This window comes from Rousettus aegyptiacus, unplaced genomic scaffold (assembly GCF_014176215.1).
Source record: "Rousettus aegyptiacus isolate mRouAeg1 unplaced genomic scaffold, mRouAeg1.p scaffold_m13_p_14, whole genome shotgun sequence".
Lineage (NCBI taxonomy): Eukaryota > Metazoa > Chordata > Mammalia > Chiroptera > Pteropodidae > Rousettus > Rousettus aegyptiacus.
This window is the reverse complement of record NW_023416289.1, coordinates 14,183,105-14,201,203: the sequence shown is the minus strand read 5'-3', so window position 1 is coordinate 14,201,203 and position 18,099 is coordinate 14,183,105. Positions and strand designations below refer to the sequence as shown.

General features: G+C 47.7%; 1 protein-coding gene across 11 annotated transcripts in view; it reads left to right on the top strand.

The window, feature by feature from the left end:
• The window catches only part of SLC9A5 (solute carrier family 9 member A5), a 20,263-nt gene extending 2,164 nt beyond the window's left edge, over positions 1-18,099 (top strand). The window contains exons 2-16 of one of the 11 annotated variants that reach the window (XR_004954238.1): positions 2,452-2,754; positions 4,210-4,373; positions 4,551-4,629; positions 4,917-5,094; positions 5,673-5,893; positions 6,108-6,310; positions 6,534-6,623; positions 6,721-6,791; positions 7,483-7,612; positions 8,097-8,185; positions 8,345-8,471; positions 12,261-12,431; positions 12,971-13,037; positions 13,241-13,361; positions 13,695-13,803. Coding sequence is in view for 9 of the 11 variants with exons in the window: in XM_016163532.2 (XP_016019018.2) it covers positions 2,452-2,754; positions 4,210-4,373; positions 4,551-4,629; positions 4,917-5,094; positions 5,673-5,893; positions 6,108-6,310; positions 6,534-6,623; positions 6,721-6,791; positions 7,483-7,612; positions 8,097-8,185; positions 8,345-8,471; positions 12,261-12,431; positions 12,968-13,037; positions 13,695-13,829; positions 16,630-17,102 (2,504 nt within the window). In the remaining 2 variants the exon portion in view is untranslated. Of the gene's footprint in view, positions 1-2,451; positions 2,755-4,209; positions 4,374-4,550; positions 4,630-4,916; positions 5,095-5,672; positions 5,894-6,107; positions 6,311-6,533; positions 6,624-6,720; positions 6,792-7,482; positions 7,613-8,096; positions 8,186-8,344; positions 8,472-10,276; positions 12,137-12,260; positions 12,432-12,967; positions 13,038-13,226; positions 13,362-13,694; positions 13,830-16,629 lie in introns of those variants that run through there. The other 10 variants (XR_004954237.1, XM_016163540.2, XM_016163532.2 and 7 more) reach the window with 10 other exon arrangements.

Here is an 18,099-nt window from a genome sequence, read left to right as displayed (position 1 = left end):
CAATCCCCAGCCTTCAAGAACCGCTGTCAGCGGTGAGGACGTGTGGGGACATTGAGGAGATGGTGTTATCTGGCAAACCCGGGCATCCTGGCCCTGAGGAACAGTTTTCCCTGGATACTAGGTCCAAATGTCCACTCCCTTGGGATAATAAACTGCCACTTTTCCCTTCGTGTAACTAGCTGTGGGACCACCCCCTCCGACCCCCAGTTCAGGTCTATAGTCTTCCCACTTCAGGGTATAAGAAACTTCCATTTGTTGGGGCTTTACTATGTGCTGCCTGCACTAGATGCTTTCATACATCCGACCTCCTTCAGTCTGCACATTGAAGGTATGCTTCAGATTCCTTTCCTTGAATAGAACTGCTTTTCCTTGCCTCTGCTTCCTCCTCCCTTCTTCTGAGCAGCCAGTGGTCCCTCCTCCCACCAGAGACCCTCCTCCCTTCTCCCTGTTGTGCAGGCTCTGCTATGGGGGTGACTAATTATAGCTGAACGTTGCTATTCACTCCCCATCTATGCTGGCACAGCCTGTACTCCAGTTTCACTAATACAGTCTTCATGTAGGAATTACACAGCCTAGAATTTGCCCCCCTTCTCCCCAGTGGACACTGCTGGGGGGAGAGGGGCTGGGCAGGAACTGGAGAACTCTCCATTCTGCTGTGGCAGCCCATTAATAATGGAAAATGGGGCTTGAAATGCCTTCAGGGAGCCTAGTTCTGTCAGAGAATAGGCTTTGGTGATGGGTTTTGGATTGCTGGGGTTGATGCATGCTCTGGAGATAAGGCTGGAAAAGGGTCTCTGAAGGAGAGGAGAAGGGGACCAAAAGTAGGGCTGTATGTAGGGAGATCTATGACTGAACCTTAGGCCTGGAAGCCACGAGAGCAAGGTGGGAGGAGCCTTAGTTTTGGGAGCCCAAAATTGGGTTTGCTGAGAAGCCTGTGAGCTGCAATAGGGTTCTTGTCTTATTTAGGGTTTATAGCAACCACTGTAGTTTCCCCCTTAAATCACAGTGCTTTTCCTAGCTTGGATAACACCTCCTCTAGAGGTAAGACAAGAGAACCTTCTCATCAATCAGAAAAAGAAATTTCTTAGAGAGGAGGAGAAAGATAGGTAGAATGTTTGGGGTACCTTCCCCCAGCTTCATTGCTGGGAGATTCCCCCCACCCCTTTTATTCAACAAATCTTTGTATAGATCCCAGGATGTGCCAGGCACTGTCCTAAGCCCTTTGGCTACAGCTTCCAAAGGGCACTGTCTTGGCATTGGGTTTCACACAGGTTAATACAGAAGTCTCCTCCACTACCCACCGCCTGAGGGATTGTATGTGAGAAGTGTTCACCCCAAGGCAATTGGGAACCCAGGGAAAACCAAAAGACTTTATTTTAGGGGACAAAGGAAGAAGTCGCAATAGTGCTAGAAACCTGTTTCATATCTCCTCCTCTTTTCCTAGAGAAAGAGCTATTATTTTCCCCTAGAGTCATATTTTATTAATATTTATTGAGAATCTGCTATGTGTCTGACACACTTACACTATATCATTTTATCCTCACCCTGCGTGATGAGTATTTTTCCATATTACAGGAGCAGAAATTGAAATTCAGGTAAATTAAATAATTTCCTGAGATCACACAATTAGAAAGTGCTGAAGACAGAAGAATTAGAGATCTTTTAACTGCTAAACCTAATGCTTTTTAAATTACTGAGTCCTTGGTGATCCTATATTATGAAAAGCACATTGGGCTAACATAGTGCTTCCAGGAGGTATAATATGCATTATCGTCTAGTTAGGGAGATAGGACACAATAATATAATAATATGTAACATTTATTGAGTGCTTACTATAAAGCACTGGGCTGAGTGTTTTTGAGTAGATTGTCTTATTTAAACCTCACAACAGTACTATGAAATAATTACTGTTTTTATTCCCATTTTGCTCTTGAGAAAACTGAAAAAGGTGAAGTTATTTGCTCCAAGTTCACAGAACTAGTGAACTTGATGAGCTAGGATTTGAAACCAGGCAGCCTGGCTCCAGAGGCCCTGATTTTTACAGCTATGTTATACATAACAATATACTGAGTAGCATTTGCTGAGGTTTAATTAATGGCTGTGGTAAGGGAAACCAGAGAAAGGATGAGAGTAGAGAGAAGGGGGGCATTTCTGGAAATGGAACAAGAAAGCAATGGCGGCCTAGGTTACCATGATAGGAACACCAAGAAACAGACGACTTTGGCTGTGGTGGAGGGTTTGTAACCCTGAGATGTTGGGAGATTCTAGGAGTCCTGAATTTCTTTTCTCCTTCTTTGGTTCTAAGGTCAGGGGTCCTGACCTTGGATAACCTTCTAAGACTGGTTAAAGACCTGTGCATATACGTGCACGCGCCTGTGTGTGTGTGTGTGTGTGTGTGTGTGTGTGTGTTACCCATAAGCTGATACCTTCGGCCCTCTTCTTGCATTGTAGTGTTTCACTTGTCTCGGAAGGTGACATCTCTGGTCCCAGAGAGCTGCCTGCTGATTTTGCTGGGACTGGTGCTTGGAGGCATTGTCTTGGCTGTGGCCAAGAAAGCTGAGTACCAGCTGGAGCCAGGCACCTTCTTCCTCTTCCTGCTGCCTCCTATCGTGCTGGACTCAGGCTATTTCATGCCCAGCCGGCTGTTCTTTGACAACTTGGGTGCTATCCTCACCTATGCTGTGGTGGGCACACTCTGGAATGCCTTTACAACAGGCGCTGCCCTCTGGGGTCTGCAGCAAGCTGGACTTGTGGGTAAGTGACATTTAGACCTGAGCTGGCAGAGGGAAGCTTTGCCAGACCCATCATCCAACTCCCTTCTCCAGCTCTAGAGATCCCATGGCGGCGAGACCTATACCCTGAGAACTCCATCTTGGGTCCCTCCCAACTGGAATGCAAGGCAATGCTCCAGAAGGGCCTTCAGCTGTCATTTAGGTTTTTGCCAGTTAAGCCTGGGCTTCTAAACCATGACAGCTGAGCAGGGGCCTGGTTCCCAGCTGTGTGTGGGCTGCCAAGCTGGGAAGCCTGTATTACCACCCTGCTGCCTCCTGCCCTCTGTTACCACTTGTCAGCTCTGCTCCCCTGAGGCACAGCTAACCATTTCTGTGAGGGCCTACCATCCTGGCTCATATTATTATTTTTAATAAATATGCATTATACATCCATAAAATGCAAAACACTACACTAGGTGTTCTCACTTATTCCACTGACTCTTGACAGTTGGAGTATAATTTATCCCATTCAATGAATAAGAAAATAGAGGCCCTTAAACTTATTTGATATCAGGTCCAAGTTTAGTAAAAGAGGCCCATTTTACAGAGGCTTTTTGCCTTCAGGCTGTCCTGACCTGCTCCCTTCTTCCTCATTTCCAGCTCCCTAAATCTATTCAACCCTGAATGTGGGTAATTCAGACTTCTTCCAAGGTGCAAGGGGAGGTTTGTAATTTTTATTTGGGGGTGCCAACCTGGTTTTCCTAACAGGTCAGTGAATTCTTGGGCAGGAAGGGAAAGGAGGATGGGAAACTGCAATAATAATAGTAATCCTAATAACAGGGTACTTTCTATGTATTAGGCACTGGCTAAATGAAGAACTTTGTGAAGGAGATACTGTTATTATTCCCAATATATACACATGATGAAATCAAGGCTCACAGAGATTATATGACATATTCAAGTCCCACCTGTGCCACTTATCATACTATATTAAGCCCTCATAGGTGGATAGCCTTTCCCCCACCTGCAATTGTGAGTGTCACGTCCCTTAGGCTTTGAACCACAGGTGTGGGAGAAAGCACACTCTTCTGTTCTTCTCCCTAATAAAGCCAGTCAGCAGCTAGTTTCCACCTGTTGGTGATTATTATTACTGCTGTTGCAGTTTTTATTGTCAGTGCCACTTTAGCTTTTCAGGTTAGAGCTTTCTTAGCCATCTCCTGGACTGACTTTTGCAGCAATCTGGTGAGGTAGGCAGATGAGGAGGCAAGGCTAAGAGAATTCATGTGGCAGTGACAGCACCAACATCACAGAGTTGGTAAGCGGCAAAGCCAGGTCTTAGGCTCAAGTCTCTTGATCAGCAGGCTGATGCTCTCTTCACCATCCCAAGTCCTCCAAATGTCCTTGTTTAACAGTGAGGTGGATTCTGGCTTTGTCACTGGGAATGTTATAGGAGACTCAATACCTCACAAATTACTGTCCCCCATTTGTTCCTCAAAAGCCCCTAGAGTGCAGGCTGGCTTGCTGGACTTCCTGCTGTTCGGGAGCCTCATCTCAGCAGTGGACCCCGTGGCTGTTCTGGCTGTCTTCGAGGAGGTGCATGTCAACGAGACTCTCTTTATCATCGTCTTTGGCGAGTCCCTGCTCAATGATGCAGTCACTGTGGTGAGAGTGCTCAGCTGGCTGCTATCCATGATCCTAGAATGCCATGCTCTGACCAGTTGGATATATGAGTAGACCCTCCCTCTGGATCCCTTGGGAAAGAAATACATCTCAGCATTCACCTCCCAGCAGTTCCAATTGCTGCCTTCCTTTGCTTCTGACTCCTCTCTTCTCCCTCAGGTGCTGTACAAGGTCTGCAATTCCTTTGTGGAGATGGGCTCTGCCAACGTGCAAGCCACTGACTACCTGAAGGGAGTCGGTCAGTATCTCCTCCCTCTCGGCTTGGCACTGGAGGTCTGCCTCCACTGGGTTGCTGAGTACCTGTCCCCAACGCATCAGGACAGAGGAAGCCATTCAGGTTGCCTCATTTTCTTCCCTCCTTTATGGAGAAATGGGGCCCTGAGAAACTGAGGAGGGGCTTTCCCAGGATCCTGACCCCCGGGGAGTGTAGTGGGCATCATCCTCTGCTCCCTGCCAGGCAGCAGTCTTGTCAGTCCAGGTAGGGTCCGGGCCAGGGGTGGTGCTGACAACCCACTCCTCCCCCAGCCTCCCTGTTTGTGGTCAGTCTGGGCGGGGCAGCCGTGGGCTTAGTCTTTGCCTTCCTCCTGGCCCTGACCACACGCTTCACCAAGCGGGTCCGCATCATCGAGCCGCTGCTGGTCTTCCTCCTCGCCTACGCAGCCTACCTCACTGCTGAAATGGCCTCGCTCTCCGCCATTCTTGCGTGAGTCCTGGGGGGCCTTGCAAGCAGGCAGCTGGGAGGGGGCACTGGAGATGGTTGCCCCTCATATGGATAGAAGCACTACCCTGAGGAATCTATAGGTTTCCTTGAGCTCTTGTGGTACTGGAGCCTCAGACTCCTTTTGGGAGACAGTAAACCTCAGGTAATGTTTCAGGATCTGTCTCCAGAACTTTCCTGGGTGCCCCAGAATGCAGTCTTCCTTTGCCTGGAGTGCTCTGTGGGGTTTGGGCTAAGCTGGGGTGTCGGCTTCAATGCCAGGTGCCACTGGGTCTGGCAGTCATAGCACTTCAAAAGGTGCCCCCAGAGAGTATGCTGTTCAGAGCATGTTTCTCTTACCATCTCCTCCAGGAGGTACTGAGTGGGAAGCATGGAGATTTGGACTCTTATCCCAGGATTACTACTAGCTATCCTTGGACAGTGTCTATGCTTCCTGGGCTTCAGCTCTGAGAGTCCGACATCCTGTGATGGGCAACACCCTCTCCTGCAGCATGCTCAAACCCTAGAGGGTGTGCCTCCTGCACCCCCTCCTCACTTGCCTGGTTTCTCCATTCCTCTCCCAGGGTGACTATGTGTGGCTTGGGCTGTAAGAAGTATGTGGAGGCCAATATCTCTCATAAGTCACGCACAGCTGTCAAATACACAATGAAGACTCTAGCCAGCTGCGCTGAAACTGTCATCTTCATGCTGCTTGGCATCTCTGCTGTGGACTCTTCTAAGTGGGCCTGGGATTCTGGGCTGGTGCTGGGCACCCTCTTCTTCATCCTGTTCTTCCGAGCCCTCGGTATTGCTGGCATACTCTGCTTTTCCACTCTCCTTCCTGCCCCTGCCCCAGCTCATCCCCTAATCTGATTCCACATCATTGTCAATTCCTAAGTCTCCCCTTATTGTTCATCCTTCCCTGCCCCTGTCAGACCTCACCCAGATACTTGGTGCCATCACTCCCAGTGCCCTCCATTCCCAACCCCCTGATCCCACTGGCCTTCCTCCTGATGTAGGTGTAGTCCTGCAGACGTGGGTGCTGAATCAATTCCGGCTGGTCCCTCTGGACAAGATTGACCAGGTGGTGATGTCCTATGGGGGTCTACGGGGGGCTGTGGCCTTTGCTCTCGTCATCCTACTGGATAGGACCAAGGTTCCTGCCAAGGACTACTTTGTGGCCACCACTATTGTGGTCGTCTTCTTCACAGTCATCGTGCAGGTGGGAGAGACTACAATGCTGGGTGTGGAGAGGGTACAGCAAGCCCTGGGGGAGGCGTGGCACCTTTGGGACAAGGGTTCCTCTTCCTGCTAGGGGTACAGGGACCTGACTTCCCAGACCTTGAGTGTAGTGAGGTGAGATTCAGAAGCTGAGGCCTAATTATGGGGAGAGAAAGGCAGCAGGGAAGTGGATAAGGCAGGGCTCATCTGCTGCCTGTCTGTAGGGCCTGACCATCAAGCCACTGGTCAAATGGCTGAAGGTGAAGAGGTGTGAACATCACAAACCTACCCTGAATGAGGAGCTGCATGAGCACGTGGGTACCAGAACCCCATCCCTCCACCTGTCCCTCTCTCCCTTCTCCTATTTTGAGCAGAGTCCTGATCCAGTCCCCCTACCCACCCCCCTTCTAGACTTTTGACCACATTCTGGCTGCAGTGGAGGACGTTGTGGGGCACCATGGCTATCACTACTGGAGGGACAGGTGAGGGAGCTGCCCCGAAGCTCCTTCAGCAGCAGCAGCAGCAGCCCTACCAGACAGGGCAGCATGGGGAATGTGCCATATTCCTGAGCAGGGACACAGCCAGGCTCAGCCTGAGTGATCTCTGCCTTCAGCCCTTCAGTGGCATCCCAGTACTCTCAGGATAAGGCGAGGCTCCCGCATCTGCTGGACTCCAGCCGCACTGTGCTCTGCTCTGCCTTTGACTGTCTGCCTGCTAATTACATGGACCCTAGTTTAGAACCTCAGGACTCGCTATACTGCTCCCACCCCAGCCACTGGGACCTTTGCACACATTTTCTCTACTAGAACATTCCCTTGCTTCCCTCTCACCTACTTAACCTCTGTTTATCCTTCAGATCTCACCAAAGGCATTAAATCTTTAGGGAGGCCTTTTCTGGCCTCCCTGACTAGGATAAATCCCTATCATATTCTATAATTACCCATTGTAGTTCTTGTCATGGTTGCAATTTTACAGTTATCTGTAATAACTTCATTAATGCCAGGCTTTCCCATAACACTATGGGGCAAGGACTATCTTTGAGATTCTCCCTAACTGAGGCTGATGCCAAGAGAGACAAGCCAGTGCTGGTGGTGCCCCTGTCCCATCTGAGGAAGGGCCAGCCGGCCAGGTCTTGGGGATGGTACTCAGGGCTGGGTGTGACATCCTCTGTAGGTGGGAGCAGTTTGACAAGAAGTACCTGAGTCAGCTGCTGATGCGGCGGTCAGCCTACCGCATCCGGGACCAGATCTGGGATGTGTATTACAGACTCAACATCCGGGATGCCATCAGCTTTGTGGACCAGGTGGGTCAGCAGCTAGTGGTAGGTGGGCAGGTAGCCAGCAGAGCAGAGCAGGAGGGGGTGACAGCAGACAAGCCCTGAACAAGGGAGTTGTGAATTCCGAGCAGACTCAGTCTTATGAAGTGGCAGGTGCAGGAACCAGCTTGGCCTAATGCTGATATTCAGAGTCTGGCAGGCAGTAAAGAAAGGTGGGAAACAGCTGGACTCTGGAGTCAACGCATGTGGTTCCATTATTATCACTTATAGGCTTGTGACCTTGGGTAAGTCACTTATCTTCTCTGAGCCTCAGTTTCCTCAACTGTAAGAAAGTGGAAATAAGAGTGCTTATGTCACAGAGTTTTGTAGATTCAGTAGGTAAAGTGCCTGGCACAGTACCCGAAGCATCAAAAGAACAGAGTAGTGTTAACTATTATTATTCTTTTTATTATCCTCTATCTGGGCCACCCTCAATCTGATTATTGTCTGACCTTTGCCTTGGTCCCTGCAGGGAGGCCACGTCTTATCCTCCGCAGGGCTCACTCTGCCCTCTATGCCCAGCCGCAATTCTGTGGCAGAGACCTCTGTCACCAACTTGCTGTAAGTCCTTGAGCCCACTTTCCCTTCCTCAAGCCCCTCTCCATTGGGCCCTCTCTGATTCCCTTCTAGGATAGGTTTGTGAGCACGCTTGCTTCTGCCCTTCCCCTGGCCTGTGCCTCCTGGTGCCTCTGAAGCACATGTGCTCCCTGCTTCCTGCAGGAGGGAGAGTGGCAGTGGAGCATGTCTGGATCTGCAGGTGATTGACACAGTACGTAGTGGCCGGGACCGTGAGGATGCTGCGATGCACCATCTGCTCTGTGGAGGTCTCTACAAGCCACGCCGGAGGGTGAGAACAGGCAGGGCGTGAGTTCTGAAGGGATAAGGGTGGTCTGGGGAGGCCATGACTGCAGGCTCAAGGGGCAGTTGCACCAGCTTGTGGAGAACTATAGATACCCAGTTGAAGAATGTGGGTTCAACTTATTGGTAATAACTTTTAGGTTTTTTGTTTGTTTTTTTGAGTAAGGGTTAGCCTGATACAAGTGCTGTTTAAAGATGTCTTCTCTGATAGCAGAGTGCAGATCAAATTGGAGGGGGTGAGTTGAGAGGCTGGATGAACCAGTTGAGGGAAGCTGGAGTGGATTAGAGCTGAGAGAGGAACACATAGGACAGGGTGATTAGCCCTGGAGGGGAGAGTAGGAGATAGAGTACAAAGGGCTTGATATGGTCATAGACAAGCAGGAGTGCTGAGGAAGCCAGAAGGACCAGCTTAGCCTGGGGAAGGCAGAATTGCTTTAGGTAATGTGAGTTAAATGCAGAAGCTTTGGGGCTGGACAGGCCAATCCCACCCAGGAGGAAACCTGTTGCAACCCCACAAGGGGGCAGCAAACCATCACCTTGAACCTTCCTGGAATGCGAAGCCTCTCACCAACCTCCTGTAAATCCTGGCAATTTTAACAGTCAGGGTTGTTTCTACTGCTGAGACAGAATTGGCTTCCTTTAATTTTCTCCCACTGGTCTCAATTTAACTCTCTGCACCTCTGCAGAATAAGTTTTCAAAGCTTTCAAGACCGTTCCCTTCCACACAGGCCTTCTGCCCTCAGACCAGCATTTCCTCTCCCTGGTGTATCTTCTCTGGTCATAAGAAATGAGACCCAGAATGGAAGGTGCTATTTTAGCTGTGGTTGGCCAGGTAATGGCACAAGGCCTGTCTCACTTTTCTAGTTCTAGAACTTGCCATTTTCTTCTCACACCCCCAAACCCCTGCTGCTTTGGCTCCTACCCTGAGGCCCTGTACTCTCCTTTTAATCAGGCAAAGGCAGCATCTTCCTCAGTCAATTGCTGTTACACCCTATCTCAGCCAACCCAGGGTTCTTTCATTTTGTTTTGTTTACTTTTTCCCTAATAGAAAGTTCCACTCATTCACAAAACTAGAGAGAATAAAATAACTCATTTATCTATCACCCAGCTTCAATAATTATCAACACATGGTTAATCTTGCTACATTTTAGACCCCACCATACCCCACCTACACTTAATTATCTTAAAGCAAAGTCCAGATATCGTATCATCTCTAAATATTTTAGTATGTAATTCTAGGTAGCAAGAACTTTTTAAAAAAATAACCATAGTACCATTATTGCTTACAACAAATAACAGTAATTCCTTTTCACGTAAAATATCCAGTCAGTGTTCACAAATATCTTTTTCCAGATGGTTTGTTTAAATCAGGATCCAAAGTCCATATTTTGTATGTGGCAAATATGTCTCTTTACTTAAAAATAACGATAGTAGTTCTGTCTCCCTCCTTTTTCCCCCTTGTTATTTATTTCTGGAAGAAACTAGGTACTGTGTCTCAGAAAATTTCCCATTTTATAGGTTTGCTAATTATATTTCATTGGTGGTATTTAACATGTTCCTCCCTCCCCTGTGTTTCCTGGTAGTTAGATCTAAAGGCCTGGTCAGATTCAGGAACATTCATAGGTATGTTATGTATTTCTTTCTATACATCAGGATGGAAATACTGATTGCTTGTCTGTGGATGTGTGTATATAAGATTGGTCAGTGGGTTCAGTCCAACCAGTTCTTGTGTAGTCAAAAAAACTGGAGTGAGAGTGTGCTTGTTCCTGTTAAATCTCATCTTATTTGATTTAGCCCATCATTCCATCGTTTGGATCCCATGTCTGCCACCAAATATCTGCTCAGATTCACATCATGTAAGAACTTGCTAAGGCTGTTAAATCTGTATCCATCCAAATCAACATAAAAATGTTGAACAGGATAGAGCTGAGGACAGAGCTCTGTGGTATGCTACTAAAGACTTTCCTCCAGACTGAAATGGATCAAGAATTTTGGGGGTATGTTTACTTAGCCAGTAATGAATTAACTTAGTTATAATATAACAATCCATAATTCCTCATGTTCTTTACAGAAATATCATCAGAGAGAGACAGAAGTATCTTGTATGCAGTTAGAAATATAAGATTATAGTCTAAGAGAGAGATAAGGGCTGGAGGTAAAGATTTGGAAGCAATCTTTATCAGAGGTTTTCTTACCTGACTACATCAGAATTCTCCCAGGGAGCTTGCTAGAGTACTTATTCCTGGCTTTACCTCCTGAAAATTCTGATTCTGTAGTATGGAATGGATAAAGACTCTGTGCTTTTGATAAGTCCCCCAGGTGATTCAAATGCAGTTAATCTGATGGCTGCTGTTTGGGAACCACAAATTTCCATTACTGGGTTAGCTGAAACTGAGAGAATGGATATCTTTGCTGGGGAGAGCATTTAGAAAGAAGAGAGGAGGGTGAAAGACAACACTGTGAGAAATGCACATGGAAGAAAAAGAAGGGGAACCAGCAAAAGAGGAGAGAGAAGGAACTCTCAAGAGGCCTGGGACAGAAGGAGGGCTGGATGCTGCACAGAGGTGAGGCCAGTGCCTAATCAGAGGCCATAGCACTGGTGACCAGAGAAAAGGCAGCGCTGGGAGCTGTGGAGCCTGCAGTTGTATTTCTGGTATTTAAGAAAGTAATGGATATGAGCGAAAGTGTCTGAATCAAAGTATAAAAGTTTGGCAGCAAAAAGGAAGCAATGGCATCAATGGAAAGGTTTTCTTCAAGGAGGTAAGGGCAGGAGCATGCTTAAAAGCAGAGTAGAGGGGCCAGTGGTGAGGGAGGGATTGAAGGAGCAGGAGAGGGAGAAATATAGAAGGAGCAGGGAATAGATGGGAGCAGGAAAGAGTGAGCTGAGCAAAGTGGAGGCTAGGATTGGGGATTTATGAGCCCTGTGAAAGAAATGAACCCTTCCCTTCACCTCCTCAAGGGAGGGGTACCTCTGAGTGAGTATATAGAGGGGGCAGATGGGAGACTTGCAGGGAGCTCTTATAACTGGTCCAGGGAAGCAGAAAATGCAAGATATAGGGAAGGGACCAGGCTGGGAATGGGTGAGGCAAGAAAAGATGATTTCGAACACATTGGTAGTACTTGGGGGATTACCACTAGAAAATGAACAGGCTGTCAAGAGCCAAGGTTGAGATGGAGGCAGTCTAGGTGAGTGTAGTTGGCTTGGTCTTCATTAGAAAAAGTTAGAAGGAGCAGATGATGGGGTTGGTCCTGAATTGGGCCTAGGTAGTTGTTGGACCAAGAGAGGGTCCAGGGTATCAGGAGAGATGGTTATGGGAGTTCCAAGTGCACCCCAAGGTGTTATGGTGGTGGTGGTTGTAGGAATGGCTCGCTGGAGAGTTCTACCTGGAGAGAGAATCCTGTGTAGTTAAAGTGGGCATGTGGGCCAGGCAAAGGCCGAGGTTCATAACTAGAGATGCAAGAAAGAAACGTCCCCCATGGTCTCATAGTAGCCCTCTGCCTCTTGACACTTCAAATTAGAGAGAATTGGGAAAGGGCAGTAGGGGATAGGGGAAACCAGATTTGGGGGAGTTAGGTTCTGAGATGAGGAAAGTTTTTCCTCAGTAAACTGAAAATGTATGTATGTATGTATGTATGTATGTATGTATTTTAATCCATGGCTAGTTCTCAAAAAAACTCAGCCAGCAGGGCCTATGGCGAACATGGGGCTGTGGCCTGGGGTTCCTGTGGGGAGGCCAAGGTACTCAGCCTCATGGCAGGACGGGGCTGTCATTACCAGTACAAAGCCAGCTGCAGCCGCCATTTCATCTTGGAGGATGCGCAGGAGCGCCAGGACAAGGAGGTCTTCCAGCAGAACATGAAGCGGCGACTGGAGTCCTTTAAGTCCACCAAGCACAATATCTGCTTCACCAAGAGCAAGCCACGACCCCGCAAGGCTGGCTGCAAGAAGGCATGTGCTCTTTTGGGACTTTCGTTTGGGGCCAGAGGCTGATAGCATGCAGTTTTAGGCCCCCAAGTGTTGGAATGCAACTCAGGGGGACCGCTAATTGGATAATCCTGAGGGACCTGGTGGCTGTAGCAGTTTGAGTTCCCTTTTATGTCTTCCTGGAGCCCCAGAAGGGTAAGGTGAGGCCTTCAGAGGGAGATCAGCTTCTTGGCTATGCAATCACCTGCTGGGAGGCAGCAGGACCTCCTACCAGAGATGAAATGAGCAGGAGAAAGGCAAATTCCTTGTAGGGGCAGGCAACTCCATAAGCCCCTAATTCAGCCCAGGCTAATGCATCAAGAGCCCATGCTGGGCCATGGTTTACTGAGACTCCACAACACTTGCCTGGGGCCTAAAGGGATGGTGGAACCATTGGGACTGACACAGATTGCCTGCCCTGCTGTGTCAGGAAGACTCGTCCTCCTGCTGACCCTACCAAAAAACAGGGTTGGAGTTTGGAGCCAGGGCCAGAGGCTTAAGGCTTTTTTCTTGGTCCTCAGAAGAATGGTGTGGCTAACACTGCGGCTACAAATGGGAAACCTCCTCGAGACTTGGGCTTTCCGGATACAGGCAAGCACAGAGGAGGGGTGATATTGAGCATGGGAGGGGTAGGGAATGGGCAGGGGCCCATCAGCCTGAATCCTCCTCTGTGCTATATTTAATACCATGAGCTGAGGCTCTTCCTCTCAGGGACTAGATGGGCAAACTTAATTTCAAAGCTGGTTGTGTTCAAAGCATTTATTAGACTATTTGTGACAGGAGGTGTCTGATAGCTAACTACAGGTTACAGTCCCTGAGGACTTGGAAAAGGTGTCATGGAGAAGGGAGGAGCTTGGTCTGAACCTTGAAGGATGGGTGGACCCTGGGGCCCAGTGTCCCATCTGCAAAACCAGGGTGAGCTGAACATTGATGGCCCTTGTAGCTCTCCAAATGTTCATGTTTTCAGTTGATGATAGGATCTGAGGCTGAGAGAAGAGGATGGGGGAACTTGAAAGTATAGCTTCCTCTGAGGACTCTGCTTCCCTGGTTGCCTCCTTGGGATCTGTGGTTCTACTTCCCTTCCTCTAGGTCAAACCCCTAGGCCAGTGCTGAAGCAGCCAGAGCAGAAACCAGGTGCCTCTGTCAAGTGTGGGCTCTGCCTGGGTAGACAGGGAGCTGGCTTGGGGTTGCAGTACCAAGAGGCAGCTGCTGGGGTGGTTACCTCACTCATCTCTTGTCCTTGAACAGCTGCTGTGATCTTAACTGTGGAATCTGAGGAGGAAGAGGAGAGTGACAGTTCGGAGACAGAGAAGGAAGATGATGAGGGGATCATCTTTGTGGCTCGGGCCACCAGTGAGGTTCTTCAAGAGGGCAAGTTCTCAGGTAATGGCTTCCTCTCTGCCTCCCTCCCCTCTGGAGCAAGCTGGACCTGTGCAGTTGGCTTCCTCCCTTTTCACTTATAGCCTCTACTCCAGAAAACTTCCTTTTCCTAATCATTCATTGATTCATCAACCAGCATTTACTGAACATCAGCTCTCACAACAACCAATATGTGGCCTTGGGACTTGTCCAGCATCCCACAGCAGAACCAGAATTTGAAACTGACCCATCTGACTCCAAAGCCCACAGTCTTTTCACCACCATGCTACCTCCCTTTATAGTTTGGTGAGAAACACGAGGTGACAAGCAAAGCTAACACCAGGTTCTGTTGTGAACCATGCTCACTACACCTGCCCTCAGGTAGAACCCCTGATAAGGGTGGTAGGCTGTCCTGGGGGGAGGAGCCTAAACTCATCAAAATGAAATTATTGAAGATAAAAGATAATATACACATGTTTCCATATGTGGAGACCTATCTCGCTCATAATGCTAACTATCACTGCTAGTTGGCTCAAGCACCCTCAGGTGTCTTTAAAAATTTTTTTATTATAGAAAATTTTAAAATATACAGTAGAATAGTAAAATGAATGCCCATCTGTCTATTATCCAGCTTTAATAATTGCCTACTCCTAACCAATCTTATTTCATCTATATCCCACTATGTCCCTCTCTTCACTGGGCTCCTTTAAAGCAAACCACCAATATAATATCACTTTGAAAATAAATACTTCAGCATGTGTCTCTAAAAAATAAGGATTCTTCTTTAAAAATATAACCATGATACCATATTTAAAATTTTGGTTATTGAATATCTAGTTAACGAATTTCCCAGATTGTCTTTATATATACATATATATGTTTAAACAGATTTGTTCAAATAAAAATCCAGACAAGGCCCATTTTTGCTTTAGGTTGATAAGTCTCTTTTAACCTTTAGTAGTGGTTCTCAAGGCAGTTATGGTGGAGTGATTTTGTCCCCCAGGGGATATTTGGCATTGTCTGGAGACATTTGAGATTGCCACACCTGGAGGGGTACACTTGTATTAAGTGAGTAGAGGCTAGGGATGCTGCTAAACATCCTACAATGCACAGGACAGCCCCCCACAACAAAGAAATATCTGTTTTAACTTGTCAATGGTGTCAAGTTTTTAAGGGTTCCCCCCATGCCTCCTGCTATTTACTCTTTCCCCCTTGCAATGTATTTATTGAAATAACCTTATTATTTATCCCATAGTATTTCCTTGTCTAGATTTTGCTGATTGCATTCCCAAAGTGTCATTTAGTATGTTTCAATGTCTCTAATATTTCCTTTATTTTTATTATATAAAAGTCTAAAAAACTGAATTAGTCCATTCAATGTGTGTCTCTCAATCACTCTGTGACCCCTTCTTCCTGTATGTTTTCCTCTAACTTCTCTGACTTTGTATATCTAGACTGTCTCATTTTCTTAGCAAATCGTATATTTTCTTGAAACTGGTAATTACATCTAGATCAGGTAATTACATCTAGAATTCATTTTCAATTTTTTGGTAAAAATATTTTATAGTTGGTTATGTTGTATATATTGCATCATATCAGGAAGCACATATCATCTGGTTGTCTCTCTTTTTATGAGGTTTGCATTGCACACTGGGTTCAGATGTAATTAGCCTGATTCATCCGCTATCAAGTTCCCTGTTAGTTTTCATCAAATGGTCTTAACAGCCACTGTTGATCACTGCCAGATTCAGCATTGCATTAGGGGTTAACACAATGGTGATATTCTACATCTATTTTTTTGTCTGCATTTATTAGCAGGAATACTTCTATGAAAAAAAGTTCCCTTCATCAATTACTTAGTTATTTTGAAATATAGTTCATACAGGAAAGAATGGATAAATGCTTGATTTTTCCTCTTTATTTATCAGTTTTAAGACCATAAGTTAGTTCCCTAGCATCCTCCAAAGGTGAAAATTGAAGTTTTGTGTTGTTTTAATGTTGTTGTTGTTGTTGTTAAAGGTCTTTCAAGAGAGGTAGTTTTATTTTCAATCACAGCATTGATACATTTCATAATGTACTCAATCAAGTTTATAGGACTGCTCATGACTTTATCAAGGAGCAGATACATACTGAACACCTATTATATGCAAGGAATTGTGTTTGACTTTGGAGGGCAGGGGATGGCAGGTGGCCAGAGGGCTTCTCTTTTCCAGGTTTCCTGTTTCAGAACCTCAGACTTCCTGTCATGCAGGGGCTGAGCCTTCCAACCCCACTGCCAGCATTCTGAGATTCTCACCTCATGTCCCCAGTGCTCTGGCATCTTTGCGGCACAGCTTTAGCCTGCTATTAGGTTTGCATGAGCTCACACTCCTGGGCTCTGTCCCACTAAAGGGCTGTGGTGAATGTCCAGGCAGGGCTCCCAGCAGCAGAGCCTTTGGCTAGAGTTTTGATATCTTCCTTACCCTCACAACCACCTCACTCTGGGGTGGGGCTTGGCAGGATGTGGTTTCTGAGATTGGTGCTACAAGTTGAGTGAGAACTGATTGCAGATGGGGCTTCTTTCCTGCCTGACTCCTTTCTCTTGCTTTAGTTATTTTCATTTTTCAGTAGGTATTTGTTAAGTGACCACTATGTGCCTAGTCCTGTGCTAGGTCCTGGGGAATACAACATATAACTAAGCTTCCCTTTAGCAAGGAATTCATCAAATAATCACACAAATGGATGTAATATGGCAACTGTGGAATGAATTTATTTATGAAAATGTGCTTATACTTGAGGATTCCATTGTGTTGGAAATGAGCGCATGTGTACTCTCTATCCCCAGGGAGCGTTGAGGTGTGCCCCAGCCCACGAATCATCCCCCCCTCTCCAACCTGTGCAGAGAAGGAGCTACCCTGGAAGAGTGGGCAGGGGGACCTGGCAGTCTACGTTTCCTCGGAAACCACCAAGATTGTGCCCGTGGACATGCAAACAGGCTGGAACCAGAGCATCTCATCCCTGGAGAGCCTGGCCTCCCCGCCCTGTACCCAAGCCCCGACTATGACCCGCCTGCCTCCCCGCCCACTAGCTGCTGAAGAGCCCCAGGCCCCTCTTGATCTGCCTTCTGATTTGCGCCCTAGCTTCGCCTTTCCCCCAAGCCTGGCCAAGGCTGGCAGGTCTCGGAGTGAGAGCAGCGCTGACGTCCCCCGGCAGCAGGAGCTACAGCCCCTCATGGAACATGAGGACCACACTCATCTTAGCCCAGGCACCGCCAACTCCTACTGGTGCATCCAGTTCAACAGAGGTGGCCGGCTGTAGCCCAGGGACTCAGGAAGGAGCCCGAGGCCAGAGCCCCTGTGGGAAGTGTTCCTTGCACAAAGGGCAGAAGAGCCCACTCAGCCTGACATGGGATCGGAGGGGCCTGGACTGAAGTAGCAACTGGACTCCTTAGGAGGAGTCAGAACGGGAGGAGTCAGAACGGTCTCCTGGGATAGTCCTCACAGGGACCCTTTGACCATAACCCCGACTCCTAACTCCTGCCACATTCCCTTTTAGTAAGACCCTAACCCTGGTTCAAGACCTAGTCCAAAGCTTCTAGGAGCTAGGCTGAGACTTGGGTAGCTGATGCCCTTTCCCCAGTAGGTCTTCTGGGATCACTCTCGGCAGGTGTTGCCTTCCCCCAAAGCAAGGGCATTATATCCTAGCTGTTGCTGACCGTTCTTGCCCTCCACCCTCTCCTTAGCACCAGCTTAAAGACAGTGCCCTGGCAATGAAGTTCATCAAGGGACTGGTCCTCAGAGGGATTGGGGTGGGAGGTGGAGCAGGCCTCAACCTCGGGCTTTGCTGCCCTGTTGGGTCAGGTACCCACAGTCCATTTTTTTAGGGCAGTGAGAATCTGTCTCCACTTCTTGTTTTATCTCCTCCCCTTTGCTTCCAGTTACTGGGGAAATAGTTCCTTCTTTTCTCGGACCAAAGCCACAGGGCCAGGCCAGGCTTCAGATCAGAGCTGTTTCTTTGAGTTGCTATGGGGATCTGCTGCTCTGTGTCCAAGTCTGGACTTTTCAGTTCCTTTGGTCTGGGTTTTCTGAGGAATGGAAGCAGTGACCTCTGGGCTCCCACATTACTTCCTTGACATTCTCCAGAAATGAAAGGAGCAAGGTATCCCAGGGCCACTACCCTACTCTTCTAGGGCCTGGGATGCCTGGCTATAGTGTTAAGGGAGCTGAATGGGTGGCAGGTGACTTTCCTGGGGTTAGCACCTGCCTTGTGTTTTGTACCTTGAACTGAAGATACATTAAACATCTCTTGGATGTGA